This window comes from Saccostrea cucullata, unplaced genomic scaffold (assembly GCF_032062105.1).
Source record: "Saccostrea cucullata isolate Sc308-1 unplaced genomic scaffold, CSIRO_AGI_Scuc_v1 ctg23640, whole genome shotgun sequence".
NCBI classification, from domain to species: domain Eukaryota; kingdom Metazoa; phylum Mollusca; class Bivalvia; order Ostreida; family Ostreidae; genus Saccostrea; species Saccostrea cuccullata.
The window spans coordinates 1-20,177 of record NW_026922702.1 but is presented as its reverse complement, the minus strand read 5'-3'; the positions used below and the strand labels follow the sequence as shown (position 1 = coordinate 20,177).

General features: G+C 36.9%; 4 protein-coding genes across 4 annotated transcripts; 3 read left to right on the top strand and 1 right to left on the bottom strand.

Annotated features, from left to right (window-relative positions):
• Nucleotides 1-8: 8 nt before the first annotated feature.
• Nucleotides 9-5,465, bottom strand: LOC134262255 (sacsin-like; the record flags this gene model as incomplete). Its single annotated transcript, XM_062744628.1, has 2 exons — nucleotides 4,193-5,465; nucleotides 9-304 (listed from the first exon to the last, which is right to left on the bottom strand). Coding segments are annotated over exons 1-2 (1,569 nt in total), but the record flags the coding sequence as incomplete, so codon positions are not given.
• A 3,953-nt stretch (nucleotides 5,466-9,418) lies between these two features.
• LOC134262254 (uncharacterized) lies at nucleotides 9,419-11,110 on the top strand. Its single transcript, XM_062744627.1, has 2 exons — nucleotides 9,419-9,482; nucleotides 9,621-11,110. The coding sequence occupies exons 1-2, from the start codon at nucleotides 9,419-9,421 to the stop codon at nucleotides 11,108-11,110; spliced, it is 1,554 nt and encodes a 517-aa protein (XP_062600611.1).
• Nucleotides 11,111-11,167: 57 nt separating this feature from the next.
• On the top strand, nucleotides 11,168-11,971 carry LOC134262253 (uncharacterized). Its single transcript, XM_062744626.1, has one exon. It carries the CDS (start codon nucleotides 11,168-11,170, stop codon nucleotides 11,969-11,971), a length of 804 nt encoding a protein of 267 aa, XP_062600610.1.
• A 5-nt stretch (nucleotides 11,972-11,976) lies between these two features.
• Nucleotides 11,977-13,212, top strand: LOC134262251 (uncharacterized). Its single transcript, XM_062744625.1, has one exon. It carries the CDS (start codon nucleotides 11,977-11,979, stop codon nucleotides 13,210-13,212), a length of 1,236 nt encoding a protein of 411 aa, XP_062600609.1.
• Nucleotides 13,213-20,177: the final 6,965 nt, after the last annotated feature.

Genomic DNA, 20,177 nt, shown 5'->3' with positions numbered 1-20,177 from the left:
TCTCTCACCTCAACAGGAAGTGGAGTCAAACCATGTGACTGTGTAAGCATATAGTCTCCCTTCAAAGAATGCAGGCTATGAATAGCTGACTTTCCATTCCTGGATTCTGGTAGAATTGGAAGCATTTCAACATCTGAGATCAGATCTTGATTATCAGATAAAAACGACCAAACCCCTTTGATCCAAGATGACACCTTTTGTCTTATTGTGTTGTCAAGTTGAGTTGATGACACAATTCCTTGTGCTTCCACAGATGCTTTGAGTAGTTGAGGAAAATCTTTACGACTCCATTTCCTTAAAGACTCTAATTAAAAAAAGAAAGGCTACAAGGTTACATAGTTACTGTCTTGAAATGTCAGCGATATTTGGGCGAGGGTAAGAAAACGTGGTAGAGGGTAAGGCTTGCCGAGCCCTCCATCCCGTTTTTGACCCAAGCCCAAATGTTGCTTATATTTTAAGACAGTAACCATGTCACAGTATTTTGTTTATCCTGCAAAATATATATACATTGATCTCCAAAATGAACTGTTTTCAACCCGATTTAGACATCTCTGCAGTGGAAGCTAAGTTGCCATAGCGTAAACATTGCAATGTACCTGATGTCACAATTCTATTAGAACATCGGAATACATGCAAGAGACTTTATCAGGACATTGACTGAATAAAACTTTAGTTTATTAGGTAACCTTTATTAGGTCAATGCAATGGGTAGTTGCAGGATAAAAAGAAAGAGACAGGCATTTAGGTACCTTTGAAAATGTAACCAATAAAAGAAAAATAAACAAAAGGCCCAAAGGTCTCTAATAGCTCTTCTGATAAATTGTACAACCTATCTCTTCTATTTTAAGCCTCTTAGTATCCTATATATTATGAATTAGAAAATGATTAGCCATAATAATAACCCCTTCCATGGCATATACGCATTTCTACGCATCTGACTTGAAAAACGAATTTATTGTGTTCAAACATTCATAACTTCGTTAATACTGCAAATATCAGAATAATTCTTGCACTGTTAGAAAGAGAAAATTATTACAATAAAATACTATACAGAATTGTTTTTTTTATTGGTTGTACCAGTATTTTGCTAGTGTGGGCCAATTCATATACATTGAATATATTTATTAAAATTTTGCATTTTTAACTACGTTTCTAAATACCTAATTGAACGATGTCTTTGAGATTAAAGTTGGGTTAGTTAGTGTGCGCAGGTGGATTGAGTTGGTGAGCATTTTCTTTGATTTACTATTGGTTAAGAATTTTCATTGGCTGTTTTCATAATGAACCATCAAATCAGATCGTTCCTTTTGTATTATAAGCTAGCCAAATCTAAATTCAAACAATGCAGATCCGGCGCCCTGATTAGTCACTTCCACCTCACACAAGGTATTTTATTATATAATTATAACTTTAAATTACAATTTTTCTTAGTAAATGAAGGACTAAGATTATCAGTAATAAAGTTTAATATGTAATTACTTGTCATAAATGCATTACTATGTATAAATTGTATATATTTACATGTACTTATATTTTTTTGTAGAATCACCTTATATGTTACGTAAATAAATATAGAAACCTACATCGACATCTTTATTTCACTTGGTCACACTAGCTTGACTTAAACTTTATGCTCTATTCAAGTGATTTTGCCATTATCGAAATCAATGCGGTGGTAACGTCTAATGTGTAAAAATGCTCAATTCTGGTGATTACAAGTACCTACCAACCCTAGCCCATCTCTCTAAAATACTTAAAATTAGATTTTTTAAAAATATATACATACAACATGCTCATAATTTTAAACAATAATTGCTTTCAGAATCTTAATATCAATTTGTCTCGAAATGCTTAAAATCTTTGCCATGGAAGGGGTTAAGAAAGTAGGTCCTACTTTTTGGATAACGCACTTTAAGGCCCCATAATGCATAAACTAAAAAATTTTTGATGATCATGGGCTTTATAGTGGTTTTATCCTAGTTATGCATTAAAATCAAACTGAAAAAGAATACATGAAAAATTCAAACCAGAAGTCTCTGATGAGACTGTAGCTCTACTGGTCTGTATGTACATGTATAACAAAGGAAAATTTGGATTTGAACCTTTGCATCGTTAATCAAAATCTGAAACTGATGCACTAAATTTTGAAATATTGAAAAAAATACGTTAACCTTAGACCATTTTCAAAGGAATATACAGGAAATGACACATTTTATGACGTCATAATGCATTGACTTGAGAGAAAATTATGTCATGATTAATAGATACCTGATCACCAACACTCCAAGTGATAAATACTGCATTTGCAACCTAAACTGAATGGTTTTAATTTTTAAAGAAATTCCCGGGGCCAAAAAAGGCCTTAAGTGGCTCTTGCTCTTTCAAGTGCATTGTTTCCTCATTTTTCATCTATAGGTATTTTTACTGTAGCATAATGAATTAATGAAATAAGGTATCATTTTAAAACATCTATCGGGATATAAATACGGCTTGGTCACGAGATTAAATTCCATAAAGCCTAAAGGGCTTTATGATGCATTTGATCTTGTACCAACCCATATTTATAGCCCGATAGATGTTTTAAAATGATACCTTATTACTTATATTTACATTTGTTACTTATTCATACTTTAAATTTTCCTGATTGTGACTTTTAACGTGTGAAATGCATTATTTTTCAAACCCAACGGCATGTATGTAATCCACAGACTGAAGGCTAGTTGACCCTTTATAACGTCACTGAGAAATTACTTCAAACATTTATCCATATGCACATCTATTACCTATTGAGCCCATACCGGTATTTATATAGTTATTGATACGCATTGCTGTCAGTAGTGTTATATAAATGAAAACATTTGCAAATGTAAATATTATGCTATAAAGCAATTTACTTTGTAGTTCAAGTTTTTTCAGTACATGTACCTAACCTGTTATTCAAAAATGTTAAAGGATCCTGATGTAATCCTAAAATTTTTTTAGCTAGGTGTGTGTTGGCAACAACCTTAATCAGACTGGGATACCCACTGGGAGCCAGTTGGCAGGAGTCCATCGTAACATGGGGCTGCTTGGACGTAGTTGTGGGCTTGTGGGCCAACATCAGAATGTAAATAGAAAAAAAATCTTGTTGTGTGTAACTGAACAGAGTACGACGACTGTCGTGTCACCATCAATAGTTCCAAAATATTCACCATTGCGATTTCTGTTTTATGCCCTTTTCACAGATTAATATTGTTTGTACACTTTTTTAAAGATCGATCACCGTATGTTATCTACACCCTTTTCATTATATGAATGTATATGTTAGAGAAAATCCGAAAATGATTGTGATGTTTCTTTCAATGCATGGTGAAGATTGATCTGTTTTTTTGTAATATATAATTAACTTTTTGTTATAAATAAAAGGACACCTCTAAATTGCAATTTAAAACCTTGATAGCTGCTAGTTTTTCTTTGGAAAGTTCTATAGTTATCTTTGACATTATATTGCTTACAAGTTCCACACAACAATAGAGATTGAATAAATACATCATGAAGTCAATGTTTGAACTATAATTTCTAAACAATATTTTAGAGAGCAATGTACTATTCATGCAGTAAATGAAAGAGTTTGACACGTGACCAGGTAATTGTTTCCAAAACATGCAAGCTCATATCATCAGGTACCACAAGTAGCTGGCTTGTCAATTAAATCAGAAGCTACTGTAGATCACTTAATTTTCGCGACACCTTATTTTCGCGAGATAGCCGTTGACTTTTTATTAGCGAGACATATTTTTCACGAATAGTTGTTTTCCTCTATATAATCGTAAGGAATACTTTTATACGCGAGAAAGAAATTTTCGCGAGCTCACTGTTTTGCGTAATTACGCGAAAATAAAGTTCTCGCAAATAAAACGTGATTTACAGTATTGTTTTTTTATTGATTGACAGGCAGTATATTATTGATCTCGAATTAGGTAGATTTTGGGGGTATTAACATAAGATTGGGTTTTAATTATAAAAGAGAGCCCTTGGTCAATTGATACTCATGACAATTTTTACAAAAATGGTCAAGGGTTCTTGAGAAATGACCCCTATTTCAAAAAATTGAGTACCTGGTAAACACACTGCACAAATGGCCATAGCATAAGCTCTTTTAGCCTTTGGCTCAGAAGAGCTAACAAGTACATGCTTATTAAACATCACCTACTTGTTTGACTTTGCATTGTCATCAATTTGACTTTCATGTCTTCTTTCAAGTCAGATAGCAATTGCTTTTCTAACTCTGGGAATAGAGCAGCTTCAGTTTCTGAGCATAAATACAGAGTTCTTGTGGATGCTAGAGACACAAAGTGGGTCTTGTCATTTGTTGGCAACAGTTCCAGTTGTTTCCATTCTTCTTGATGGCCATATTCTAAGAAGTAATCCAGAAGTACTAATTTGGTGCATCTCTTCTTCTCTTTATACCGGTTGTCTTTAAGCAGAAGATTGGCAATGTATTCTGTGCTTATAACCTTTGGCTGGATTTCAGGTAGAAATCTGTATTCTGTATTTGACTCCACTAAAACTCTCAAATGCTTTGGCAATATGACCAAGTTTTCTTCGTACTCTTTAATCAGCTCTATCACTACTTCCTTTGTTTCCTCTGCTATTTCTCTTTCTCTGTCGACAAAAACATCAAACACAGCCTGCTCATAATTAACCCAAGTTTTCTCCTGCTTTTCAGTCTGGAAGATGTTCATTCTGAGGACACTTTCCATGACAGGCTGAATGAGAAGTTTCCACAATGCACTTTCAACTTTCTGGACATCAGGCAAACAGCGATAGACAATCTCTCGTGGACTACCTTCCTTGAAAAGATCCTCAATCAGCTTTATATATGCTTGAGATATTACTTCTTGAATCAGTCGCTCATTCCATTCTATGTTTTTATCTCTCTCACCAACCTGCCCTGCTGTGGTATGTAAAACATGGTCTCGTGCAGGATCCAGGTTAAAAAAGCCATTTACATGTACAGGTAGATTGGTCAAACTACTGGATTGAAAAGGCAAAGGTAGAAAACAGAACACATGAGCAGTAAATGATTCCTCTATCTGTAGAGGATAAGCTACGCCAACAAAGGGGGCATTATCTCCATCTTCTGACAATGTTTTGAGATCCTGTGACATTTCTTTCGTGCCTTGGTAAAAATTGACGATTTTGAACTTAGCTTTCTTTTCTGAACCCTCTTTTCCATTCCTTGTGATGACCAGGGCATTGTATGCAACACTTTGGGAATCCTCTGGTTTTGTGCTTGTGTTCTTTAACCAATCTCTTGTGCATTCTCGTAAGCCAGAAAAGTTGTCTACTGATGTGCTAGTTCCCTCTATAGTCACTTCATACAATACACTGTCCCTGTTTTCCATTATTGTAATAGAGCTGATGTATCGAAGAAACAGCAGGGTTGAGTCTGCCTCTTTTCTGAATGACTCCACCAGTTCCATCATTCTGGAGGGGAGGTAAATCTTGTCCAAGAGAGAGGATGGTGCTCTTCTCAGGGGAAACCAAAACAAAGTACCTGTAAAGAAATTCCTAACATATCTGATGCATTCTCAAATTACAGGCATTGCAATTTCTTATCAGCACTCAAAACATTTTTTTAATTTCTTTCATTTAAAAAAGGTGCCTTTTCTAAGAGAGATATCTAAAAAATAGATATATTTCAGCATTGAAAAGTTTATGGGAAGGGGGGCATGAGTTTTAAACTATCTAAGTATCATGCAACAACTTTCCAACAATTGAATTTAGTTCATGTTTTAACCAAAGTGGCCATGAAATCTACAATTCTGAAAGAGGTACCAGTGCTAATCATAAGTATACACTTAGCAAGCTTACTTACAAGACAACAGATCAGAGGGGCAACTAAAAGATAGGTAATCAGAGGTTACAGAGCTCACCTCAACAAATGTTTGTCTTTAAGTAAGGCAAAGTCCCACATTAAACTAATAATCTAGAAGTGTACATCCCAAAATCACTCATCTGGAAAACCTAGATGCAAGCCTGATAGTGTGCATCCTTAGATGTATCATCCATGCAAGTTTGGTCAACATAGGGTTTATAGTTACTTAGAAATGAGAACTGCACCAAAATCATTGCCCTGTTCACTCATTCAGAAAATGTAGGTCAAATCCAGCATCTGAAGCAAGCCTGGTAGTATGCATCCTTAGATGTATCACCCATGCAAGTTTGGTCAACATAGGGCTTATAGTTACTCAGAAATGAGATCAGCACCAACAACATTAACCTGTTCACTCATTCGGAAAATGTAGGTCAGATTCAGCATCTGAAGCAAGCCTGGTAGTATGCATCCTTAGATGTATCACCCATGCAAGTGTGGCAAACACATGGCCCGGGTAATAGTTACTTGGAAATAAGATCTGCACCAAAAACTTTAACCAACTCATAAAACATCAATCTGGTCATTCCTTTGCTGAAATTGCAACATCTGAAACCTTGACTGGTACAATGAAACACACTAAGAAGCATCTTGCATGCATCTCTGATCAATTTAGGGCATAGAAGTATATAAAGAGAAAACTACACCAAAAATTTTATCCTGGGACGCCGACCCTGAGGGTATCACATAAGCTCTCCATAACTTTGTTTGAGGTGAGCTAAAAATGCATTTCCACAATATGAACAGTAGTGCCCCATCCTACAGGAACCAATGACCCTGAGGCCACATATTTCACAGTTTTAAAAGGCACCTTTGCTCATCATAAATGGTTGATTTATATCAAACAGCAGATTTCAAAACATTAATTCATTTTCAGTGTATGATCATTAGAGTTCCCCTCTGGTACCCCTGACAAAGGAGCCATGAAATTCATCTTTTTTTTAGAGGCACCTTTCCTCAATATAACTATGTGACTACTTAGTTCATCAGCATAATACCCAAGAACAGAGGAGAAGATTTTCAAAGAAGTAATGCATTTTCACCATATAATCAATAGAACCTCGCCTAGCTGCAGAACCGTAGTGATATGGTTTTATATATTATTAAGTCTTTAACTATTATAATAATTGTGCTGTTTTTGTATTGCATATTCTATTTTGATCGGGTTCGGTATTCTGTTTATACTAATTATGGCAGCCATGCGGGTTTGCCTGGCGTTTTGGCTGTTAAGTTTGGTGTAGTTGGCCTCCCTAAGGAGTAAGTTTTGTATTGTTTTACCTGTATTTATATCTAACTTGATCATTTGCATATTATGGTATTATGCATTATTAACTATTATGTTTAAATTCTGCAATTACAATGTTTTGTGTAAACGCGCATTTTCGGTCTGCGATAGGCATAGGCCTGCTTAGCTCACATGTTAAGTGACACATGTAATTTTGTATAATTGTTTTTTGTCAAATTCTTATTGTGCTTTTGTAATTTGTAGTTTTTCACCCTCTCAGGAGGTTTGTCCAATAAACAGTACAGTGAAAAATCCTTAATCCCTGGTCATTTATGGAGCGACGCCAGAATAGGAAAATGACGACTCAAGGCTCTTACCAGTTTGAAGAAAATGTTTTAAGCTTTACGTCAAAGCTATCCATGATATAAAAAGACATTGATGGTATCATTTCTGAGTCAGCAAGTGGTGTGGAGCTCGCACAGACTCAACAGATTATTGACAGTCTACGAAAACATTTGGAAAACTATGAAGCACTTAGTAACAGTTATGAAGCGTTTTTGAAAGGTCACAGGACTACAGATAGTGCGAATGAACAGTCTTCACACAAACTAATTCGAGCATCCTTACATGCCAAGACCAGTGCTTTTATCAAAGAGCTACAGTCCGCACTGCCAAAGATGGAGTCATCTAAGGCACCGTCATTTGTTCCCTCGCACATATCGGGAAGATCAGGTTCAAGTCACCTCACCGCTGTCTGGATGCAACATTCTGCAAATGTTGAGAAATCGAAGGCTCGTTTGAAGTATGCAGCTGAGGAGGCTGAGCTCATTAGACAAGAAGCTGCTCTGAAAGCCAGTAGGAACCTTTTGAACGTGAAGCGTGAGCTTGAAGAAGCTGAATCTGGACTAAGTGCAATTCGTCAAGTGTTAGACTTTTCTCATTCAAGCTCAAGATCTATGGAGAGCGAGCAAGGCAGCTATAAACCTTCTTTTTCATCCAAGCTCCATGTGCTTTGTTACATGCAGGATAACAACAATGATCGCACCCCTCCTCCGGAAGTTCCGGCTGAAGTGAATCTTCATGTGTTTAATAACAACAAACCTTTCCCACAGGAAATAAGGCAAAACCCACCATCCTTGTGCTCCAGAAAGTAAGACAAATGAACTGAATCCAAGTGCTGTTCCATTTACCCCTAAGCAAACTTCTACTGAAGCTGCCGACTTGGCAAAATTAGTCGCTAAGAACCAGTTACTGCCAAGGAGACTCTGGAACTTTAATGATGATACGGGAAGATACCTTTCTTGGAAGTACAGTTTCATGAATGTCATGAGTGAGATCAGTGCAACAACACTCGAACACTTGGACTTGTTAGTGAATCATCTCGGACCAGAATCTAGAATTCAAGCTGAGAATATCCGAGCTACAAATTCACGAAACCCAGAGAAAGCTGTCAAGGATATATGGGAACGCTTGGACCGTGAATATGGGAGTGCAGAAACTATTGAACTGTCACTTAAGAAGCGCATAAACAATTTTGCGGCTCTCACAGATGGTGATCGCAAGAAATTTCTTGACTTGTCCGATCTAGCAGCAGAAGTAGAATCGGTGAAATGTGATCCTATGTTTGGCACATCATTTTCATACTATGACACGTCCTGTGGCATCAACGAGTTTGTACATAAACTTCCAAAGCATTTCTGGGAAAAGTGGGCTTCAGAATGTGACAGATACAAGATAAACAATTGTGTCTCACAAATACCACTCTCTGTGTTTACAAAATTCCTGAGAGATCTCGCACGTGTGCGTAATGATCCCAGTCATCTGTTTGAGACTTCCTCTACCAACGCCGGCCATGGAAAATCACAGACAGCTCAGCAGAGGTACAAGACTGGACTACATAACCCTTATCATCAAACAACTGTGTCTACTAAGAAGACAGAAGTTACAACAGACTTGAATTCTAACATTGTTAATGTGAGTTGCCCCATTCATGGAACCAATTCAAGTCATTCGCTTAAGGACTGTATGAAATTCCGTGGAAAAACATTTAAGGAGCAAAAGGATTACATTTACAAGAATGGTTACTGCTTGAAGTGTTGTGGTTCAAGGCGTCATCTGCAGAAAAACTGTAGAGAAACTGTGAAATGTGACACTTGTGGTTCTACAGATCATGTAACAATTCTTCACCCTGACCCTAGAGTGAGTCACGAGGGGGAGTAGTTGCAAGCGAGTCATGAGGGGGAGAAACTCCAGCTAAGTACCTACTGTACTAAAGTATGTGGCACACAATACAGCACCAGCAAGTTGTGTGCGAAGATCTTACCTGTGTATGTGTACCCTGTTGGTGAGGAGAATCGTTCACGCAAGGTGTATTGCATGATAGACAACCAGAGTAACAAATTGTGGCCACATCAGCCTTCTTTGATGCCTTTGGAGAGTGTGGTATAAAGACTGAATATATCCTTTCTTCGTGTTCAGGGAAATCTGTTACATCAGGACACAGGGCATCTGGATATGTTGTCAAGTCAGTTGATGGATCGTGTACTCTGAGTTTACCCTGTGTGATAGAATGTAATGACTTTCCAAACAACCGGCATGAAATACCCTCTCCAGCAGTGGCAGATTACTACACACACCTTCATGACCTTGCACCCTTCATACCAGATATTGATGACGGTGCTGGAATTGAACTCCTGATTGGAAGGGACCTAGTTACTGCACACCACGTGTTGGATCAACCTGTTGGAGAAGAGGGACTTCCTTATGGCCAGAAGTTACCCCTAGTCTGGGTTATCATCAGAGATGTTTGTCTGGGCAAAGTGCATCAACCAGATGTGATTAGTGTAAACAAGACTTCAATTCTGATGAATGGAAGACCCACTCATTTACTGCCCTGTGGAAATGAATACCTTGTGGAAGAGGAGCCTATCTTTCAACGCTTACCAGGGGATGAGAAACCAGGATTGTCGATCGAAGATCGTAAGTTCCTAGACATCATGGATACTGGTTTCAAGAGAACCTCTGATGGTCAGTGGCAAGCGCCTTTATCTTTCCGTGATCATAGACCAGTTTTACCAGATAACAAGTCACTTGCCCTTAGAAGAGCCAGGTCATTAGACATCAGCTTGAGATGTAACCACCTCAAACGGGAACAAGTTAGAGAATTCATGGAGAGGTTATTCATGAATCATCATGCTGAGTTAGCACCTGAGTTACCCCTGTCATTGGAGCGATGGTACTTACCTATGTTTGTGGTGTATCATCCCAAGAAGCCAGACAACGTGCGTATAGTGTTTGACTCATCCGCCAAGTTCCAGGACGTTTCCTTGAATAGTGTCTTACTTCAAGGTCCGGACTTGTGTAACAGCCTGCTTGGTGTTTTGCTTAGATTCCGCAGAGAAAAGATAGCAGTCACCATGGACGTTGAGCAGATGTTTCACAATTTCAAAGTTCCTGAAGACCAGCGTCGTTACCTACGCTTTCTGTGGCACTTGGACAATGACTTGGATCAGCCATTAGTGGACTTTCAGATGATTGTTCATGTATTTGGCAACAGTCCTTCGCCGGCAGTTGCAACATTTGGTCTTAGGAAAGTAGTCGAGGGATCGTCAGAAGATATAAGGGATTTGGTGTGTAACAACTTCTACGTTGATGATGGTCTCTTGTCCAGTACAACAGAAGAGGAGGCCATAAGTCTTGTGCATTGGACCAAGAAAGCCTTACAAGATGGTGGAAACATTAGACTCCACAAATTTTCCTCCAACAGTAGGAAAGTATTAGATTCATTCGCCCCAGATGACCTGGCCAAGAACTTGAAAGATCTCGACTTTGGATCAATTGCCCTCCCAATACAATGGAGTTTAGGATTGTTATGGAACACAGAGATGGACGAATTTACATTTAAAGTTAACCCAGTGGAGAAAGCGTACACAAGACATGGACTGTTATCTACTATAAACAGTGTGTAAGACCCTATTGGATTCGCTCAACCTGTCGTTATCAGAGGGAAGCTATTGTTACGCGAGATGATGTCCGTAACAACGAATACAGACTGGGATGAGCCGTTACCAGCATTTCTACATGATGAGTGGTCAGCGTGGGTTGATTCTCTGAGTCAACTGGAAAACTTTTGTGTGCCAAGGAGTTACAACAGTTCATTCGTTGACTCAACCAGACGTGAAGTTCTTGTATTTTGTGATGCGTCAAAGGACATTATTGCTGCAGTGGAGTATCTTAAACTTCAGGACAATGACATGTGTAGTACCAACTTCCTGCTTGGGAAGGCCAAGGTTGCCCCAGTCCATGGGCATACTATTCCACGGCTTGAGCTGTGTGTGGCCGTATTAGCTACAGAAGTTGCCGAGTTTGTGAGAGATCAGCTGAGCATTCTGTTGCAGGACTTTCGTTTCTTCTCAGACAGTCATATAGTACTTGGCTATATCTCGAATGAAAGTCACAGATTCTATGTTTATGTTGGGAACAGAGTGGCACGCATTCATTTGTTTAGTCATCCTTCCCAATGGAGGTTTGTTCAGTCCAAGCTTAATCCTGCTGATGTTGCTACCAGGCCTGTGAACCCTTCTACTCTTCAAGATTCAAGCTGGATTCGTGAACCGCACAGTTCGCTCAGTACTCCTACTGAGGACTTTCAATTAGTGGATCCTGAGCATGATACTGAGATTCGCCCAGATGTAACCTGCAGCAAGACTGACACAACAGATGTCACACATTCAAATCAAAACCTTCAACTTGTCAGACAGAAGTGTTTTCTAAAAGATTCACTAGATTTTCTAGTTGAGATATGCTTGTACGTGCAGTTGCTCGCTTGAAGTTTATGACTAGACAGTTTCTGAAGAACAAAGACAACTTACCTGGTGGTCCCCGCGACCCAGAACTCTTGAAGGAGAGTGAGCGTTCTGTCCTAGCATCTGTACAGAGAGATGAGTTCAGTGCAGAATTTCGGTGTATAGAGGATAACATAGACATTCCGCATTCTAGCGCAATCAGACCTTTATGTCCAAGAATTGGTGCAGATGGACTGCTACATGTTGGTGGATGGTTAAACAAGGTACCTGTTGATTTGCTAAATGATGACATGCACAACCCTATTATCCTACCAAAGAACAACCATGTCAGTTACCTCATCATACGTCACTTCCACCAGAGGATATTTCATCAAGGCAGACACTTCACAGAGGGAGCTGTACGTTCCACTGGATTCTGGGTAGTGAGCTCAAGATGGATGACTGTTTCGGTTATAAAGAGCTGCATTGTTTGTCGTAAGCTTCGTGGACAACCAGGATGGCAGCATATGGCAGATCTTCCGGAAGATTGTTGTAAACCGTGTCCGCCATTTTCTTTTGTGGGTGTTGACACTTTCGGCCCGTGGCCTGTTGTGCATCATCGAACCAGGGGTGGAAGTTCAAGTCAGAAACATTGGGCTATTCTGTTTATCTGTTTTGTGACTAGGGCCATTCATATTGAGGTTATTGAAGAACTTACCAGTGGTGCATTCATAAATGCTTTGAGGCGTTTTATCGCAGTGCATGGTCAAATCACACAGTTCCGTTCTGACAGGGGGACAAATTTCATCGGCGCAGTGAATGACCTTGACATTGATGCTGAATTAATAGAAAATGGTCCTGTTTCCAAGTTCCTGTCAGATTCTAGGATTGTTTGGAAATTCAATCCCCCACATGCTCCTCACATGGGAGGTGCATGGGAGAGACTCATCGGTGTTTCAAGGAAGATTTTGAACGCTATGCTACTGGATCACAGACTGAAGGACATCACGCATGATGTACTGATTATGTTAATGGCTGAGGTATGTGCTTTTGTTAACAATAGATCGTTAACAGATGTTTCAAGTGACCCAGAAGCTCCAATATTACTTACTCCATCAATGCTTCTGACAATGAAGACCAAACAGGATACCGTGTGTTTTCCGTCATTTGGTACCAAGGATCACCTGCATAACTTACAGCATCGTAGGAAGTGGCAAGGCCATTCCTTGAATTTAAAGCCCGGTGACTTAGTATTACTGATGGAGGATGACTCTCCGCGCAACTAGTGGCCCACTGGAATAGTTCAAAGGACATTCCCTAGTGAAGACGGAAAGATCCATAAAGCTGAAGTCGCAGTTTGTAAGGACAACAAACGTGTCGTGTACGTGAGACCAATAGCTCGACTTATCACCCTTCTAGAATCTAGAGACTGATTGACATTTTAACTCTTTGTGATCTAATGGTACGTGTAGCATGTTTGTTACGTCAGGATTAGTGTGTCATATTCATTTGGCATTTGTGTGTAGTGGTTAGCTCAGTATATACACTGTATAATGTCAGGTTATGTTACAATGTAAGTTGTATTTTTTACTTTACATTTTTGGTAGATAAGTGATTTTAGGTAAAATCAGAGGGGGAGTGTGCCGTTTTCGTATTGCATATTTTATTTCGATCGGGTTCGATATTCTGTTTATACTAATTATGGCAGCCATGCGGTTTGCCTGGCGTTTTGGCTGTTAAGTTTGGTGTAGTTGGCCTCCCTAAGGAGTAAGTTTTGTATTGTTTTACCTGTATTTATATCGAACTTGATCATTTCTATCTTATAGTATTATGCATTATTACCTATTATGTTTAAATTCTGCAATTACAATGTTTTGTGTAAACGCGCATTTTCGGTCTGCCATATGCATAGGCCTGCTTAGCTCACATGTTAAGTGACACATGTAATTTTGTATAATTGTTTTTCGATATTGATATTTTGTCAAATTCTTATTGTGCTTTTGTAATTTGTAGTTTTTCACCCTCTCAGGAGGTTTGTCCAATAAACAGTACAATAATGCTACAGATTCCGTAATGCAAATAAGGTGCAATTTACAGTGCAAAATTTTCAGCATTAGTCAATCAACTACCTTTCACTCCCCAATACACTCATTTGCTTAGAATTTTTAGCAGAACATTTAAAACAAGCTAGATTACTGGTTTATTAAGACAACAATAAAGGTTTATGAGGTGAATAAATGTACAAGTTGATTTAACAAGAATTTTGTGAGCCAATGCTCACCAATAATAACCCAGCTCTGATGTGATGTTGATATACACAAGTTCAATTATGGGCAGATACACAGATGAATTGTAAGTTGACATCAGATTCATATAAAAATTAATCCAACCATATGGTATGCATTTTCACTACGTGATCAATAGAGCCCCACCTTAACACTAGAACCCCTGAACCAAGGGCCATAAAATATTTTACAATTTTGGAAGAGGCACCCTTCCTCATCATATTTATGTACATAGTTCATTGGGTAAATACCCAGGAGCATAGTATTTTTTAAAGAAATAATTTATTTTCACTTCATATTCACCCTAGTACCAGAACTCCTGATCCTGGGGCTATGAATTTCACAATTTTGGTAGAGGGCTCGATCAATGCCAATTACAATCATGCAAACAGTTTGACTGTTAAAAAAAAAGATTTGAGTAAAGAAGAAGAAGATCTTTAAAGATTGCATTAATTTTTAGTGGTTCTGGCCCCACCCTTCAGGCCCCAAGGGACAGGGACAATGAAATTCATTAGTTTTGTTTCCCTTCACCCATAGATGCTATATGCCTAAATTGGTTAAAATTGGTTGAGCGGTTTTAGAGAAGAAGCTGAAAATGTTTAAATGTTCATGCAAGAAGCTGGACAGACAAAAACAGATAGCAATAGGTCTACCTGAGTGACTCAGGTGACCTAAAGAATTATATACGAGGGGCGTTCAATAAATACATGTAATGTCATCAGGGCTCGGAAAGAAACAAAAAACGCTTTTCAATGATTTTGTCTTCATGATTTAGCTAAAATATTCTCTTTTAATTAAAAAACATGTCCGTAACATTTTTATTCAATTTCTAAGTGTTTTTAGAACAAAGTTTTGAATATGACTCTTCGTATACTGGAAAATGGCAGATCCTATGATTTGCTGTACTTGTTTTCTTCTCTCTGAATGGTGTTTTCCTAAGTTTGTAAAATGAAACAATTCAAAGATTGAAAGATCTGGCGAATATTGTTGATGTGACAAAACATTAACTTTCTGTTTACCCCAAAACTCCTTTACTCTTCATGGCCTGTGGGTTTGGACGCTGTCAGGAAGAAATTTAATGTAGTGGATTCCTCATTCTGTTTCCTTCCTGTCATAAACCTTTCAATTTTTTGGCAAATAATTTGCTTACTAGACTTCTCCAGACATTGAACTGCCTCCCTATATATGTCTTTGAACAACAAGACCACTAATATTTAAGAAAATAGCGTATAAAACTAATTTGTGTTCTTGCAATTTTTTGCTCTTCTTAGGCCGTTGCAGTTTTGTCAAGTACATCTTATTCTAAATTTGTTTTGAGGGTTTAACGCAAAATGGATTCAAGTTTCATGATCTGTTTGAATTTTAGAAAAACGTGGATAAGAACAATTTTTGATTTTATAAAAATAATTGTTTAGATTTTCTACACGCTCACGTTTTCACTCATTTTTAAAAATATAGGGTGACCTTTGAGTATTAAACTTTTTTACAATCAAATGTTTGTTTAAAACAGTGTGAACTACCCCCAAAATGATGTCTATCAAATTTGCTATGTATCTTAAAGTCAATAAAACATAATCAGTGATAATTTGTTGAATTATCCCTAATATACATTGGTTGTTGTATGTCCTTGTTGACAAGGACGGTACCCATTTTTGATGCCCATTATATAATTTTTGTTCAATGAAATCCACCAGTTCATGTGTGTATGAAACAGACATAAGTTGCTGTAAATTTCACATATTTCACTTAATATATTTTTGGAAAATTAACAAGTTTTACAGCTGCTTTAATGACGCGTTTAATTTTACTCTAGTTTACTGATTCTTGACCATTCATTTTTAATGCAGTGTCTCGAATAGCCCTTGTTTTCTAGCTTCCCACAATGAAATTATGTGATGAAAAGTGGTCACATAAACTGTTATCAATTCATTAAAGATTCAATAATTAGAGAAAGTCAAGCTTAATGTCATATGTTTACTACGTAGTATGTCATCGAGCTGATGACATTATTTATTGAACACCCCTCGTAAACTGAAAAAATTTCAAACATTATTTTTTGGGTTTACATAACTCAAAATCTTTCGACATACTTGGGAAATATCCTTTCTTCACAAAAGATGCTTCAAATCCAAAAACGCCTCCATTGTCCAAGTTGAGGACCTTCTTCAGTACTGGCCACAGGGTGGATTTGTACTTTGAGGTAAGCTTCTTGAAGGTAACATTATGACATACTCTTTCTGGGGAACTTGTTGGGTCGATAATCAACAGCCTATCACCACTTATTATGACAGGTGTATCTATGTCAGTGAAAATAACAGGCAAGAATGAAATACATGTAAGTCTAATATGAGCCCCTAGAGCAGTGTAAAACAATATAATAATTTGTATGGTTCTAAACAGTCAACTTAATATCATTTACAGGTAACTCTCGATACCTCGAAGTCCACGGGACCGAGGAAAAACTTCGTGAGATCAAGAGTTCGAGTTTTCAAGAGTCCGGATTTTTCCGGGTTTGTTTGACAGGTTTCAAAATTGGTCATACCGGATGTAATGATTTTCATGCAGTCCTTACCTTTTACTCATGGTTTTTACAAAACAACGATATATTTTCGTATTTTAGATGAATATTTATTCAAACTGAGTAAAGCAAAAAATGTACATTGTCAGTTCATGTTTATTTATTTATTTTTTATCAAGCGGATATCATTCTTCGCATTCGCTATACATGCTATATGAAAACGGCATTTTACTAGCGTCGCGTGGTACATAGCATTGTGACTCTTCCAAACATTGAACGAAATTCTGCATTGAACGAAATTCTGTATGTATTTGTCCAACAAAATTCGTCATATTGACAGCGAGGCTGTTTCTGAATTTTCATATTTCGTTAAACTTTGAAACTGATTCAAAATAAAAATTAAATTCATTAAGTGTTTTGTCTCGTAATCTGCAATCATAATTTCTCAACAACACTACGTTTCAGAATTATCGTAATACAGACGATAATTATTTTGATAGAATATAGGCACCATAAGATTAATTATAAATCAATTATCACCTTGCAGAATAAGTGTCACCTGAGTAAACATCCCATGTCACGAGACCCGTGTTTTCTGCCTGGGGTCATTAAATGTCCAGGTAGAGTTGCTAATTATGTAACTTTGTATACACATAGCCACTTCGCGGTATCAAAGGTAAATTTCAACAGAATGCACAGCGTGACTGTGATTTTACTTTGAGGGATCAAGGGTTTCGAGAGATCAAGAGTTCGAGAAATCAAGAGTAAATTTGCTTAGTTATATAGGAAAAAATTCGGGACCGAAGACTCACTTCGAGCGATCAAGAACTTCGAGAGATCGAAGTTCGAGCCATCAAGAGTTACCTGTAGTTTCAAACCTATCATTTGGTCTCATTTTGTCTGACATGTCTTGCACCATTAAGTAATGTTAGGTCATTGTTTTTCTGCTAAATTTGACTATTGTGTACTAATATACCTAATCAATACAGATGGCTTATGGTCAGGTGATTGGTCCACAGATTTTGCTTACTGATCCTCCAAAGCACCTCGGAAGCGGTAGCATTACATGTCATTTTTTATGCATTGATTCATATAATTATGTAAATACATGTATTGCCTAAATAAACCCCTGCAATAATTTAAAAACTCAAACAGCAACTGCCATGAAGAAGACAAAAACATTAAATACAGCAAATGATGACATTTATATTTAGCCTATTTATAAGTAATTCAGATCTAAAACTAGTTCATATCTTTTGTTAAAAATAAACCAAAAATGGATTTTGCAGATAAGTGGTAGATTTATGAATAACACTGGTACTCAGCCCGGCTGTAGAACTTCCATGGAACTCCATGGATATACCATGAAAATCCATGGAAAAAAGTGTCCATGGAAAAAACCTGGAGTATTTGGACTCCTTGTCCAGGGAATAATTTGATAAAATAAGGGTGGAAAATAACTAGAAAATGTCCATGGCAATATAGCAAAATATTCCATGGACACTTTCCATGGACACTTGTCCATGAATTTGACTAGATATTCCATGGCATTTCCCTGGCAGTTTTTCCATGGACAGTCCATGGAACTAGTCTGGAAATCAGTACATGACAAATTTTGTTTGACATTCTGCTAGGTGACGGGCAAATATCCTTACTTGACAAAAGTTCCAATGTACATAAATACCAGTATTGTCTAAAAATCATACAAATCTTCTGCAACAATAAAAAAAAACTAAAAACATGTAAGTGATGTATTCATGTATTCTTAAATTTTAAAGAAATTCAATTATCTGTACAATATTTTCCCCAAAAACATCAATATGCCAAATCTGAGTTTTATCGAAATAAAAAGTGAGCTTATATCCCAGCCTTCCACCTCCATTACTTGACAATCCTACACATAATGAATGAATAGGTTTAAATGCATTAATTTGACTTTAAGATAAGCATAACTCCTAAAAATCATTACATAAAATTTTACAAACTGTTCTTTACATGTACTACATAACTTCTTGCAGTCATTTACATTTGCACCAAGGTTGTGCACTGACCTAAAAAGTCACTTTCAGGAAGGCTTCAGTATGTCCCTAATTTTATCACGAACTTGCTATGCTGTAACAGCATATTTCTCAGCATAAAATACACAAAAAGTGATTTGATTTTAACATGAGCATAACTCAAAAAAAATCATTACATCCAAATTTCCTACAAGGATGCTTTTATACACTTCTGTCTTAGACAACAACAACAAAACGTGTCCTAAATACCTACCAAATTCTGTCCAATGGTTTAAGAGCTTACAAACCGTTCTTTACATGTGTATAATACAACTTCTTGCTAGTTGAGATCAACACAGGCGAGTACAAAGGGAAGTACACAACTTGTCAAAAAAGTCTCTATTTCGGGAAGGCTTCTGTATGTCCATAATTTTGTCACGAACTTGCACTGCTGCAACGGAATATTTCTCAGCCATGATTTCTGCAGAAAGAAAATAAATAGCATTCAGGGTAAAAGAAAGAATCCAAGTGTTTATTTTTTTAAACTTCTCATAAAAAAAAACAAACCAAGAGATGTTTGTTACGTAAAATACTTGTGCCCCACTCCCCCAAATAATTGGAAGTCCAAGGGTTATAACTAGTGATGGGGAATCGGAAAAAAATCAGAATCGATTATCGGTAATAATCGGCTGGGCATAATCGATTATTAATCGATTATAATCGAAATTTTGAACTTTAATGAAATTAATATAGAAAAGTTAAAACTTATTCAGATTTCTATCAGACTTTTACAAAAAAAACATTTACTTACATTAAATATTCAAAAATAATAACTGAAATTTCTTGTTTTAAAAGTGGAAAATAATATTTTGTTTACTTTAAAACAATATAGGACTATTGAAACAGAATGGGAATTTATTATTATTTTTTTTTACAAAGTCCATGCAATGGGTATTTTACTGATATTAGTCCCATCTTTCATTTAATACATGTATCTATTTCTTAAAATTAGTTTTAATTAGTTAAAGTTGCAAGTTTTGAAAGTAATTATCCAGAAGTTAGACTTGCATTTATGATTATAATTACGTTTAAAGATTGACTAGACTAATTATGTTTTCCTTTCTATAGTAAAACATTGCGATATTGCCGTTTCCTGGTATTAGTCTAACCCCATATTTAATCATGGCGGTAAAAGTATCAACAAGGTACGAAATCCTTCCATGTTTTCAACATTCATCACTACTTTTATGCTCTTTGCACTTGGATTTGGGAATAAATTTAAAGTATGACAATTTTATTTTTTGTTAGCGATGTCGGCGACATTTATTTTGTAATCGATTAGTAGCATCGAAGAGCTTCTAACGACCGACAATCGATTGTCGGCGACAATCGTTCCATCACTAGTTATAACTCTGTCCAAAATGGTCCAAACTTATCCAAAAAAGAACTTG

Coding starts and splice junctions, on each gene's coding strand:
- LOC134262254 (XM_062744627.1), top strand. CDS start 9,419: ATGTGGCACACAATACAGCACCAGCAAGTTGTGTGCGAAGATCTTACC. Junction 9,483..9,620: donor TACCTGTGTATGTGTACCCT/GTTGGTGAGGAG, acceptor CTTCGTGTTCAG/GGAAATCTGTTACATCAGGA.
- LOC134262251 (XM_062744625.1), top strand. CDS start 11,977: ATGACTAGACAGTTTCTGAAGAACAAAGACAACTTACCTGGTGGTCCC.
- LOC134262253 (XM_062744626.1), top strand. CDS start 11,168: ATGATGTCCGTAACAACGAATACAGACTGGGATGAGCCGTTACCAGCA.